Source organism: Mastomys coucha, unplaced genomic scaffold (genome assembly GCF_008632895.1).
Source record: "Mastomys coucha isolate ucsf_1 unplaced genomic scaffold, UCSF_Mcou_1 pScaffold23, whole genome shotgun sequence".
Lineage (NCBI taxonomy): Eukaryota > Metazoa > Chordata > Mammalia > Rodentia > Muridae > Mastomys > Mastomys coucha.
This window is the reverse complement of record NW_022196906.1, coordinates 112,885,380-112,898,878: the sequence shown is the minus strand read 5'-3', so window position 1 is coordinate 112,898,878 and position 13,499 is coordinate 112,885,380. Positions and strand designations below refer to the sequence as shown.

Sequence of the window (13,499 nt, the reverse complement as noted above, 5' to 3'; positions counted from 1 at the left end):
TATAGTGTGCCCTGAGTTGGCGATGCTGGAACTATAATGTCTGTTAGTATCCTAAGAGGACTGGTCCCAGGACAAAGTCCACGTGGTAGTCTGCTGGTAGGGATGGAGTCCTTATGGATGGATGGAGTCACAACACTTACCTGGGAAAAGAGGACCAGAGGGTGGAGCGGCGGCCACTTGGCAAGTGACCATCGATTTGGGCTGGGTGTTTTTCTAGCTTTCTGGGGAGACAAGAACTTTGGCACAGCACCCCTTGGCTCTGTTCATTTTACTCTGTAAGAGTGGGACCATCAGGGCCCACGGTGTCAACAGGAAGGCAAGCAGGGGGAAAAAAGACAGGGAGGAGAGGCCAAACCTCCGGTGAAGCAGGTCGACCACAAGACAGTGCAGTTTGACGAGTTTATTTTTGGCAGGAGGGAAGTCACTGATTGACAATACTTGCCCGGAGCATCGTGCACATTCCAACATGTGGTGTTTCCCAAGTGGCACTGGAGTGGCACATTCAAACGTCCAGAAGGAAACTGTAACTCCCCAGACAGCAATGTCACCACCCCTGGGGGCACCTATCCTCAGGGCCACTCCAGGGATAGATGTAGTCAGATTTACAGTAAACTAGGAACAGAGGCAGCCAGCAAGTTTGCACAGAGAACCAGGAGCACGGTAGGCCATCCACTCTTCTTGAACCCTGGCATGCCAGCTGTCCAGCACAGCACCATGAGAAGCAGAGGCACAAACGTCACGAGTGTTTGACCAACAGGGCTGCATGTTTCTGGATTTTATTAGAACGCCATCTTTGAAATACAGGGTTGTAAAACACTGCCGGGCTTTACACAATCACAGGTCTCATTTTCGTACCCCCAACTTCAAATACTGTGACCGGGACAAGTTAGTGGACGTCCTCATGCCCCCAAAGCCACCTCAACATTGCACCGTGTCAGAGGGATCACCACCCACTGCCATCGGTGCGATTAAGATACAAACATACTGTTTACAAACAGCTAGTGCAGACCACAGACCGACACGGAGGATTCCAGAACAAATGGAAGACAAGAACATTAACATCCTCGGGGTCAGGGGTGCCCAGGTAGCCCCCACTTGAGGTCAAGCAAAAGCTGTAGGCTCGAGTCCACCAACCCAAGCCACCCTGCTCCAGACCTTCGCATGGAAAGCGCGTGTCTAAGAGAGGGGTCCTCACCTGGAGCTGAGAGGACCGTGGGCTTGGGACATCAAATGCTTCTTTGGGCTAAGGAGATGGAGTGTTTTGGTAACGTGGGGAGGATATGGCACAGAGAAGTGGCTGATACGTTTTCAAGCCCACATCTTAATAAACTTACAATTAAAAGCAATACCCGTATTTACCTTAAGAAAATAAACCTCGAACATTCGTCTCCTTTCTTGGCCTTGTTAGAGTTCTATTGCTTCATTTACATGTAACTGATTAAAAATATAGATTTTTTTCAATTATGTACATAAAGCGGATTTTTTTTTTTAAAAAAAAAGGAAATAAAAATTGGCATTTTTGGAGCTTGGTCAGATAAGGTGCAGATTTCAGAAACCTCAGAGTCTCTGCCACCCACCCAAGGCATTCATGTTTGTGGTGGCAAGAATGGGGCTCCCCACCTGGAAGCTCTCCCCGGAGTGCATGGGTACACGCAGCCCCAGGACTGTAAGGCCAAGGGTTGGCCTCGAACCTGGCTGAAGTAGAGCACTATTTCTAGGCTCGCTTCCCCTGAAATATTCTGGAATTTCAATCCATTCTGCCCCCCTTTTCAGATAAGGCCCCGTGACACCGACACAAAGATCTGAGGTTCCATCTGGGCCTTATTCTGCTTGGAAGTCAACCCACGGCAGACTCTGAAACACCCAAGACACTTAAGGCAGCAGGATCGGCTAAGGACTGGTTTTCCATGAGGGCTTACGGTGTATGCGGGTCTGCCATGGAGCTGTCATCACCTGTGGAAACGCTTAGCGAAGGGGCAGTTTCTATTTTAATTGGCACAGGGCATGCTGGGTTCAGGTGATCTGAATGGCCCTGACGTACTCTGTTCTGATTGCACAGTGGCTTCCCAGACCAGGCACTGTGGGAAGACAGGCCTAGTAGCTGGCTTCATTATTTTGTGAATGAAAGAAAAAAAAATTTTTTTTTTTAAAGTTTGACCCCTGACTTTAAATCTTGACAATGTCAGCGACTCCCAGCAGAATTCTTGCTGAGGCCCAACCCACAGAGGACTAAGGCATCGGTGCCAAAACAAAGGGCTCTCTGGTCGTTCTTCGGAAGATCGATGTAACACAGATTAAACACCAAACCGGGCGTGGGTGGGAAGAGACCCCCGGGCTCCAGGGAGAAGTCTGTCTCCCTGGTTTGGAGAGATGAGTCTCCCATCAAGGCAGGCTTCTCCAACCCTTGGCTCGAAGAGGCTGTGCTTCCAAAGAGGCTGAGAGGTGGACTTGAGCCACACCAGCGTGATGGCTGGCTGAGGACACAGGTTCTCAAGGGAGACCGGAGAGTTCCAGCTTAGGCTCTGACGTTGACTGCAGTGGAAAGTGAATGCTGCACCTGAGCCACCTGAGCGGTGCTTTGGCCCTTCGGTTTTGTTTTTTTTTTTTAAAAACCTTTGTGCCCTTTGGCATTTTTTGGCGGTGGGCGGAGCCAAAGAAGGGTGCCTTGCTTGATGGCTTGGGACACCTGCTTGTGACCCTGTCTGCAGCTGAGCGGTGAGCGACTTCTACGCATAGGCACAGTGGCTAAGAACAGTGTGACAGCCGCTGGTCAGGTCCATTTGGTGGCAGGAGCGCAGTAGCAGCTAAGTCTGAGCAGCGAGCTCCACGTGCACCCAGCTTCTGAAGGGGAGGACTTGACGATCCAAGGGTTTCAGGGTTTTCTGTAACTGCTCTCCTCAAACCAATGACAACAGAACAACAAGGGACAGACACGTGGAGTTGTGGGAAAGCACACGTGACGACACAATGTCACTTCCCAAGGGCGAAAATGCAACCTCAAAGACACATTTTTAACAACCTCAGAAACCATCATAAGAGGAACCAGCTGTTTCATAAGCATTGGGCCATTGGCAGGTACATTCCAGACTGGTCAGAAACGAGGCAATGACAGTCAGGAGAAAAGTGCTGTCAGAGGGAGCCAGACCCCGTGCAGGCCACGCTTGGCCGTTACACACGTTGGGAGGTAGGCTCCTGTGACCCACTGTTCTCTCTGACCACATCCTCACCCCACCACACACAGGCTACCAGGGTCTATAAAATTGTCCTGTTTGTCTTGTCTATCTAAGACTGTAAAAGATTAAAAGGTGTTTGGAAATAGGCTTTATACAAAAAATTAACTTTCAGCTTAAAATAACATTCAAAAAGGCACTTCATCCTGTAGGAAAGAGATTCTGAGTTGGGTCAGCTGCTCCGCACTGGGACCAAGAGGACTGGTCTATCTGCTTGGAAGGGGAGGTCAGTTGAAAGGGAGTCGGGAGATATCAAAGTTCTTGTTTGCTTCTTCTTTTTTTGTTTTTTTCTTTTTGGTATGTTTTAAGAAAATTGAATCTTGTAAAATGCAGTCTGTTTATGAAATCTATTAAAAGAGTTTTTTTTCCTTTAAAATAGTTGTTTCTGTTCTTTAAAAAAAAACAAAACAGGTAGGCATGGTGACATTCACCCTGTGGCCCAGAGCACGGAGTCTTCCCAGGCTGCACTCGGGGAGCTGAGGCCGGGCAGGTCCCCTGAGCCAGGGGTTCCAGAGTGCACAGGCACAGATGGGCCAAGGCCAGGGCTAGCTGCTGCAGAGTCTATGCAGCATGCTGTAGACGTCATCTTCCCTGCTCAGGCCCTCGAAGAATGGGATGAGGTCCAACAGCTCTGTGTCTGTCATGTCATCAAACCAGGACTGCACAGGCACCTGCAAGACAGAGTGTGAGGGGGCAGAGGTATGGACTCATGGGGGGACACCGGATCATCAACCTGCCTATAACCTGTTAGTCCAGAGTTAGCTAGTGCCCGAGCAGACTGACACAGGCAAGAGACCCTCGGCGAGGCAGAGGGTCGCCAGCGTGTGTGTTTTCCCCTTTAGCTTTCCTCCTGCAGAAAAGATGGCCACTCACTCGCTCCCTGCTTGTTTCCAAAGCTCTTTTTACTGCACTGAATTGGCCCACTGCCCATCAGAGCCCCAGATGCCTCTCCAGGGTTGTCTGCCAACCACCAACCACAGGGCCCACTAGGTACACCAGGCCTCTCCTTGAGGCTACTGCTCTGAGCTCTGTGTAAAGAGAAGGAGAGAATTCCTGCCCAGGCTTAGTAGTAATGAGGTAAACATGGAGATGTTCCCTTTAGCTTTAGGTAGAGGGAGGAGGGGCAGCAGTGGGGCGGAGCTAGGAGGTCAGAGAAGAGATTCAAAGAGAAATGAGAGGAAATACAAAGGAATATATTTACTTTTCTACATCCAGTCCTTGGGATTGATCCCTAGGCCTTGCTAGGTAATTGCTCTAACAATTGAACCACATCAAAGGCCTTATCCATGGTATATTTTTGTTAGAAAAGAAAAAAAGAAGGGGCCAGAGAGATGGCTCAGCCACTAAGACATGTTGCTCTTCCAAAGGACCTGAGTTCAGTTCCCAGCACCTACACGAAGTGACTCTTGGCTCCCTGTAACTCCAGCTCTGGAGGATCTTCCAGCCTCTCTGGATAGATACTGCATGTGTGCATGAGCAAGCAGGTGCACACACATAAGTAAAAACAAAATAACGTCTTTAAAAATTAAAGAGAGGAGCCAGAGAAATGGTTTGGTGGCTAAGAACACACACACTGCTCTTGCAGAGGACCCGAGTTCAGTTCCCAGCACCCACGTCAGGCAGCTCACAGCCACCAGTAACTCCAGCTCCAGGGGCTCTGACACCCTCTTCTGGCCTCCACAGGTACTGCATCCATGATCATATTTTTCCCTCATAAACACAAATAGGTAATTATAAAAAAAACCATAAGGGTTGGAAAGATGGCTCAATGGTTAAGAGCACTGACTGCTCTTCCAGAGGTTCTGAGTTCAAATCCCAGCCACATGGTGGCTCTTCTGGTGTGTCTGAAGACAGCTACAATGTACTCATTAAATAAATATACAATATACATTAAATAAATAATTAAAAAATAAAGCCATAAAAAGAAAAATTTTAAACAGAAGCCTGAGTCTAATCAAATAGTAGATAGGAAGTCTAGCTGCTTGCCCGAAGGCGGTAGTGGGATAGAAAAACATTTATTACTAAGTCCTAACCACTAGACAACACCAGAATGTAGAAAATTCCCCTAAGACAAAATAAATGATAGAGAAGAAAAATGGCGAGAGAAGAAGAAGGTTAAGATCAAAGAAAAACAGATGTTAATTGAAGCAACGCATGAACCTTCTTTAGATCCTGACTTCCGGGGGACTCCGTGCAGTGTGCCTAGCCGACACCAGAAATGGCTATGTGGTGTGTGGGAAGGGCCAGGAGACTGTAGGGCACAGATTCCTAGTCTATCACAGGCAAGGTGCAGAACGTGGAATTTGACTGATATGATAACACGAACCTATTTAAACAGCCTTACTACCTAGCCCAGGCTGGCCTTGAACTCAGAGAGCTCATTTGCCTAACATTAAAGGTGTGAGCCACCACACCCAGCAATGTAGATACAGTTAGCTGTAAGGCAGTTTGATTTTATTTTCACCATTCAACTGAATTTAGTTTTTTCTCCCCTTACTATAAGGGGAGCTATAGAATTCTGGACTTGAAGAGGACGTGCTTTCCTTGCAGGCTGGGTGAGCCTGAGAAGCACGTGTATCTCAGGGCATGATCTGGCTTGATGTGGTGACCCTGGCTGATCTGTTCTTCTTAGAAGAGCCCAGTAAGTAGCAGAGGGCACCACTCCCCTGCTCCGAGAGCCACATCACCCTGGCGAGTAGGCACCAAGGGTAGCTATGCTCCAGGGAGCTGTGTGTCAGGAGCCTCCCTGCTTCGGCTTCTACGGCATCACTCTGAGGTGGCAGAGCTGACAGTCCGATGGCAAGCCATTTCTAAATTGCTTTATTCATTCTTGTGGAAGACATACTTCTGTGGAGGGGCTGCCCCTGAGTCTGAGAGGTCATACGGATCTGGGCGGCTCCATGATGTACTGACTGGCAGAGCCCACTCCATAACAATATCAGCCTGCAAAGGAGAGGCACTGTGCTGAACAGAGCACTTGCCAGGCCTGAGCATGGGTCTATGCACTGACTGAGTCCTCCAACACTCCCAGAAGAGCAGCATCCCTGTCATCTCACTTGTGGATGAAGAGGGAGGTTAAATAGTCATGTTGTCACTACGTGGCTGAGTCAAGAGCTGGCAAAAAAAAAAAAAAAAGATGCCAAGCCCAGAGTGTGCCTTGAGCCCACGTTTCAGAACTGGCTTTTAGGTTGCAGCTCAGACAGAGCCTCCAGCTCCTCCCCTACGATGACTTACTGCGTTCTCAGGGTGGAAGATATAGGAGGCAGGAGAATTGTCCACGATGATCACTTTGCTCAGCTCCCGTCCCAGGCGACTCAGGTCCTTCACATAGTTCCCACGATGGAAAACACAGGATTCTCTGAAGAGTCGGGCCCGGAACACACCCCATCTATCCAGGAGGTCGGCCACAGGGTCTGCATACTGGAAAGACAGAATCTCGGTGAAGTCGAGGCACCCGGAGGGGCCTGAGACTGGGACCTCTGACACCAGGACCCACATTCTTTGTTGGGGTGGTGGTGTTTAAGATGCACTCTCGATTAGAAGTCCAAGAGGGAGCCCTCCTGTGCCACAGTCTCCTGTGTGCTGAGATTACAGGCTGTGGTGAATCACCATATCAGCCTCAGACTTTCTGGTTTGGTGTATTTTATTAGATTTGGAAAGAAAAAAAAAACCCAGGTCTGGCAAGCTGTAAATTTTGGCAGCTGCCCAGAGGAGGCTAGAGAAAAGAAGTTAAAGAAAAAAAGAAAGTCGTTTGGAGGCAGGGGAGCTTGAGAGAGAGAGAGGGTGGGAGGAGGTTTGGAGGCAGGGGAGCTTGAGAGAGAGAAAGGGTGGGAGGAGGCCTGAAGGAGGAGGAGGGGAGCAGGCTCATCTGAGCATTCAGAAAAGCAGACAGTTACAAAGCTGGAGAGCCTTGTAAGAAATGGCCTAGGATTCCTCCTTGTTTTGGTGCATGTCTGTGTATGTGTGTGCACGTGTGTGTGTGTGTGTGTGTGTGTGTGTGTGTGTGTATCTGTGACTGTGTGCATGCGTGTGGAGGCCAGAGGTCAGCATCAGATGTCTTTCTTTATTGTTCTCAGCCTTATTCTTTGAGACAGGGTCTCACTCCTTGCACCGAAGCTCATGATTCGGTTAGACCAGCTGTCCAGAGAGCCCCAGGGATCCCCCTGTCTCCGCCCCAGTGCGGGATGACTGGGGCACACTGGCTTTCTGCCTGGTTGCCGATGCTTGGCAACATTTTACCAACTAAGCCTTCCCAGACCTACTTTGCTTTCACTTAGAAGTTCCCATTGTTGCGCACAGGCGCACCATGATGTGCACCTGGCGGTCAGAGGGCAACCTCAGGGAACTGCTTTTCCCTCCTGCCTTCATTGTGGTTCCAGGGATTGACCTCAGCTGGCCAGGCTTGCGTGGCAGGTGCCTTGAACCACTGGCCCATCTCGCTGGCCTCTTAGACCACTTTTTAAAAAGGCCCTGAAATGACTGGAAGCGTTTTGGGATTGTGGTATTCTCTCTCGGTCTATGTCAGAAAGCACGGCATCCTTATGGCTCTCTCCCCCAGAATCCATCAGAAGTTCCTGTCAGTTTCCTCTCCAAAAATATCTCAACTCCCACCTTTATTTCTTAAGTTCCTGGACCAGGCAGGCCTCCTGACTTGGGAGGCTCCTGTATCCTGCTGGGCCTCCCCTCCCAGCCCTTTACCTCACAGCTGTCAGAGTAACCAACCACTGGAGGGCACACAGCATCCTATCCCAAACCTGCTTCAAACTCCCACTGCTTCTCTAATGTCGTAGGAATCAGCACACGGCAAACGGCAAACACCACATCCCCTCAGCACCTCATCCTGCGAGGCACACAGCCAGGAGGCCCCAGGGCTGGCAACCCTTTCAGGGAGGGAGCGGACACCTGAGGCTGAGTCATGAAGGACACAGTAGGATGCACAGTGGCTGGGTCGGTGGGAAAGTCCTTCCAGCTCTGAGGAACCCCAAGGGGACCAGCTGCATCTGTCTCTGACCAAGCAGCTTAGAGCACTCTGTGACTGAAGGGGCTAGGGGGCGTGTGAGCAGTGGACAAAGGGTAGAGGCAGGGGGGAAGATGGCTCCTTTCTCCTCTGCGACCATCAGTGTGGTAATCAGACTTTCGGTTTTATATATTTTTTTAAAGATTTATTTATTTATTTTATGTGTATGAGTGCACTGTAGCTATACAGATGGCTGTGAGCCATCATGGGGTTGCTGGGAATTGAACTCAGGACCTCTGCTTGGCTCTGCTCGCTTCGGCCCAAAGATTTATTTATTTATTATATGTAAGTACACTGTAGCTGTCTTCAGACACACCAGAAGAGGGCGATAGATCTCATTACAGATGGTTCTGAGCCACCATGTGGTTGCTGGGATTTGAACTCAGGTCCTTTGGAAGAGCAGTCAGTGCTCTTAACTGCTGAGCCATCTCTCCAGCCCCCGGTTTTATATTTTTAAAAGGTGGATTTAAAAAAACTTAAGTGTCTGGGTACTTTGCTTGTATGTATATATGTACATATGGGCACCCTGTGTGTACAGTATCTACAGAGGTCAGGTGAGGGCGCTGGACCCCCTGGAACTGGAGTTACAGACAGTTGTGAGCTGCCATGTGGGTCCTGGGAATTGAACCTGGATCCTCTGCAAAGGTGGCTAGGGCTGGGTCATCTCTCCAGTCCTGGCAATCATCTTTCAGGGAAGCGTCTAGGGGCTCCAGGCCTGCAAGACTGGAATGACGACTATAGGCACCGGAGGCAGGGGCTCAGCCTTTCTCCTTGGTGCCCTACCAAGCATAAGGGGCAAATGAACTGAATAATGCAGGACAAACCAGCAGTTACCATGGCAGTCTGGGAGTCAGTGCCCTGGCCCTGCAGGCCCGAGCAGGTGGCAGGGGCAGTGTACAAAAGCTGCTGGCTGAGTGCTGAGCTAAACTCATCATCCAGAGCCCGGAACTCTGACCATCGGGGCTGAAAAGGCTGAGGCCATGTTGGGAACTGGGTTTGGCTCTGCAGGCAAGAATAACTCTGAAACAGGGCTAGAGAAACAGATGGTGGGGCAGGTGGGAACGGCCCAGGAAGAGCAGCCCAGACAAGGATGTTTAAGCGAACACTGGGGACCCTGCCAAGGAAGAGTTTTCAATCTTGCTAAGGAAAAAAACGAGCCTCGGTCCCCTCGGTCCAGCGCACCGGTGCAATCTTCCCGCTTGCTATTTGGTTGCTTATCACTTCAGGTTCCTAAGCATCCCGGAGCAGCGTCACAAACGCCATTGAAGCTGCTTGTGCAATTAGTCTTGGCGCCACTGGGGAAGACTATGTATTCATTGAGGTCGTGTTCTGGTTTTTTTTGTACATGAGATCAAAACCCAGGCTCGGGATCTCTCGTTAGCTGCTCCTGTTGAAGCCAGCTGACGACGCTGGTGGAGCAGAATAGGTGGCTCTTGCCTTGGTCAGCGTAGAATACAGACCCAGCCAGGAATGTCCCAGCCAGCACAGCAGTGTTGAGGACCTGGAATCAAAGGTCCAACACACAGACCTTTGAGTATGGGTGCCGTGCCAGGCAAGCCACGGGGGAGGGAGCTCCTGGTGGCTCCCGGAGTTCGGCACACAGTCAGACACACAGACGGACACACAGACAGAGGGTTAACCTGCACATCACAGAACTCATCTCTGGGGCCACTCAGAGTCTCCGGGGTACCCATGAAGACGTGGGTGCGTACGGCCAAGTGGACTGCCTGACTCTGGGAGAGTCATGGTGGGCACAGAAAGGATCTGGGAGGGTGAGCTAGGGTCTCCTCCACCTGCTTTTAACACACATGACACCTATAAAGCCTGTCTGGATGCTGTCCATACTTATGATGGTAAATACCGAACATCAAGAGTGTTTAGCCTATGACTGTGTCCATGACAGTGCCCACGATGGTGCCCAGAAGACAGTGAGGGCTCAATGAACGCCTGCTTGATGGGAGTCTGGGGCTGCGCTGAGCTGTTCACATGGGCCATTTCATTTAATGAACTCTATCAGGCAGATGGAATTATCCCCAATTAGACAAGAAGAAACCAACATGCCAGAAGTAAAGGAACTTATCAGAAACCATTCAGCTCCCAAGGCGGTCAGAACTCCCATCATTCTGTGCCTCCCAGTGACACTTGACACCTGTCTCTTAGCTTGTTCCTCCCTGAAACCTGTGACCATCAAACCCAGGGACACAGGGACTCTAACACCTGACTACCCATCAATGCGTGAGGGAGACTCCCCCACACCTGCATCCATCTACAGTCACAATGGACAGGGTCTCGTGGTTTTGTCTGTGGATAACTGGTTTCAGGTGGCTGCATAAAGCAACTTCATGGAGTATTTGTTCCAAAGGCTCCCTGTCACCATGGTAACCAGAAGCCTCTCAGCCTAGCAGTGTGCGCATGGCCTGCATCCATCCCATCTGGGGTGGGAGCCTGTCACCGTAAAAATAGCTCCCTCCACCTTTAACAAAGGGCTCTTGGCAGCTTGGGGGGTGGTGGAGGGTGTCGAGGTTGGGTTGAAGGCTGGGAGTCGGCAGTAGGGATGCAGGATGCAGGACGCAGGACGCACCTTGGCCAAGCTGGCAGTAAAGAGCACGCACTCAAAGAGCTGCCCCATCCTCTGGAGGAACTCGTCCACGTGCGGTCGCTTCAGCACATACACCTGTGGTGGGAGGAGACAAGAGCTGTCAGTCATAGCAGCCAGAGACAGCCTGGGCCTTGGAAGAGCGGCCCAGGGGCCCCGCTCCTGTTGCCAGACCTATGTACCACGTACTGAAGCTCGCACTAGGTTCTGCGTCTCAGTGCAGACAACCCCGCAGAGAGAAAGGGAAGCTGACCACGCCAACCAAGGGTCTTGAGGATCTTCGGAGCCAGGAAGCGGAGCACAGCTGTGCCACGTCCAGTCGAAGTCACTCATTCACCCGTGTGCTATCCTTGGCACTTGCTGAGTCAGCCCCTATGTGGGCATAGGCCACAGCGTAGGTAGGTGCTGTCCTTCTGGGAGTTTAGGATTAGCTGCGGCCTTCAGCCCTGAATGGCCCCACCCCTTGGGGTTAATGCACTTGAAAACATTCCAGTGGACACCATGGAGGTCACCCTGCTTGTGTAGGGGTACGGAAGAGGTACAGAAAGCGCTTCACCGTGACAAGGGCCTGCTTCCCACAGTTGGGCTCTGTGTATCCCGGTCAGGCCAGGCAGGCCTGAAAAGCAGCTGGCTTCACCTAGCACACAGGCTGCAGTCTCTGGAGGCTAAAGGAATTTGAGGGAACTGGAAAAGAGAAAGCAAAGCCAGGGAGAGGAAGTGGGCAGAGGGAGGGGCCAATTAAAACTTGAATAAATTCCACCGGAAGTTAGCTACGTCTTTAAAATGAAACATAATTACCAGGCCACAGCACTGTGCTCAGTACAGCGACCAGGCTGAATTGGAGCCCCATCCTCTGGAGAAACTCCTGTGGTGGGCCTTGCCGGGCTCACTCGGTCTTGAGCACACACTGACAGGAATTAGTGAACACAAGAAATCTCACAGTGGGCTATTCGTTCAAGACAAGTCTCCTTTCCAGAGGGCGCCTCAGAAAGCAACATCTGGTCTTGACCTTGAATGCGGAGGGGCTCACACAGAGAGAGCCAGCTGAGCCTCCAGTCCGAGCAAAGTATGGCTGTGGGGCCAAAGCCTGTATGCCCAGCCAACCATAGGCAGCGAGAGAAGCCTGGGAGACTGCGCACCGAGGAAGCAGTTGACGTAAAGAGTTAAGGTGGCAGTAAGTCACGGGGCCTCTAAGAGCAGACAGCAGGGGAGGGGGCTGCGGAAGGGGAGACAAGATACAGGACTGCACCACATACATGCAAGGAAAACAAACTGCAGGACAGACTTCCCAGATGGGAACACAGGTTCGCAGCATGCCAGCAAGAGGTGCTTCCTAGGGCAGACTTGGAGAGAAGGCGGCTGGCTAGCTGAAGGGGTGGGTGGGCGGCCTGGCTCTGCGGCTGAGGGTGGAGAGAGGGGCCAGAGGAATACAGGTGGCCTAGCTTTCGTACCACTAGGGCCTGCTGAGCTGGGATGTTGGTCTGGGCTGAGGGCAGAGCTGTGTGGCTGTAGCAGCTGCAGGGCCTGCTTTGCTCACAACACTCCTTGTTGCTGGTGCCAGTGACTGGGTGTGGCCTCCGGTCCCGTGTCCCTGGGAGGACTGCTTGGCCAGCAAGCTTGGCTACATGCAAAGGGTTGGAGATTGACGGGGGAACTCTGATGTTGCCGCCTTTAGCAGAAAGGAGGGTCCTGGGCCCGGATGCCGGCGTCCAGGCCCGCGTCCCCGTGCAAGTAACCAAGAATAGGCCCCTTGGGACCTGCACAGCCTATCCTGGATTACTTGAACGAGGCCACGGCCTTCGCCAGGGCCTTGGTCCTCCAGCTTTTGTGCCTTCCTTCTCTCTGGAGTTTCTGCTCTCGGCCCTGAAGCCCCGGGGTGTCTACTGCCAAAGAGAAGGGGCTAGGGAAGCTGGGGTGGGTTCTGCACGCTGGACGTGCTTGAGGTCACGTGGTGTGGTGGATTATTTTTCTCTCCATGTTACTTGGGCATTCCTCCTGTGCCTCATCTCAAGGACTCTTCGGCTCTAGACACAGCAACCAGTGCAGAAGTGCTAACTGCTTGGCGGGGTGGAGTTAATTCAGTGTGTGCTCTGTGAATGGTAAGTGCTCCGTGCCTGAAACCTGTCCAGGTCCCACGTCCTGCAGAACAGGCCGGAGAGCTAGGTGGGGGTAAGCTGGACGGGGAACCAAGTCTAAGGAAAGCGCCCCAGAGGGCTTAGGAGCCAGGAATTCTCATTCTGATACTTCTCATATATAATCTTGAGGCAACCCGTTCCCTAACTAAGTCTCAGTTTTCCCATCCGGGCAACAGGGTGGCTAGAACAGCTGATTTCACATGCCTGGATTGCTCTAAACTGCATTCAAGAGTTAAGGATCCTTATTGGCAACTTTTAAGAAATGACATCCTGTGTGGCCCAGGAACCAGGAAATGTTCCTTCCTGGAATATGAGGCCAGATATTCTCCCCTTAAGGCCTTGAGTCTGACGGGGAGACCGTCCGTCCCATCATTCCTAAGAAACATCTGGCAAAGCTACATCTACCATATCCTCCAAGACGAGTTCCTCTACCATGCTTCTAATATATTCATAAATGAAGCCATTTCCTGAAGAGCTTGCCGATGACAAAGAGAAAAAAAAAAGCAAAAAAAAAAAAAAAA

General features: G+C 51.2%; 1 protein-coding gene and 1 long non-coding RNA gene across 3 annotated transcripts in view; one reads left to right on the top strand and one right to left on the bottom strand.

The window, feature by feature from the left end:
- Positions 1-385: 385 nt before the first annotated feature.
- Ctdspl (CTD small phosphatase like) overlaps positions 386-13,499 on the bottom strand; it is a 121,411-nt gene continuing 108,297 nt past the window's right edge. For both annotated transcript variants that reach the window (XM_031345086.1, XM_031345087.1), the window contains 3 exons: positions 10,829-10,921; positions 6,465-6,650; positions 386-3,901 (listed from right to left, as the gene is read on the bottom strand). In XM_031345086.1, coding sequence (XP_031200946.1) covers positions 3,776-3,901; positions 6,465-6,650; positions 10,829-10,921 — 405 coding nt within the window. In that variant the 3' untranslated portion in view covers positions 386-3,775. The remainder of the gene's footprint in view (positions 3,902-6,464; positions 6,651-10,828; positions 10,922-13,499) is intronic.
- Positions 11,518-13,499, top strand: part of LOC116073292 — a 16,147-nt gene continuing 14,165 nt past the window's right edge. The window contains exon 1 of the long non-coding RNA XR_004111757.1: positions 11,518-12,017. This is a non-coding gene — a long non-coding RNA (uncharacterized LOC116073292). The remainder of the gene's footprint in view (positions 12,018-13,499) is intronic.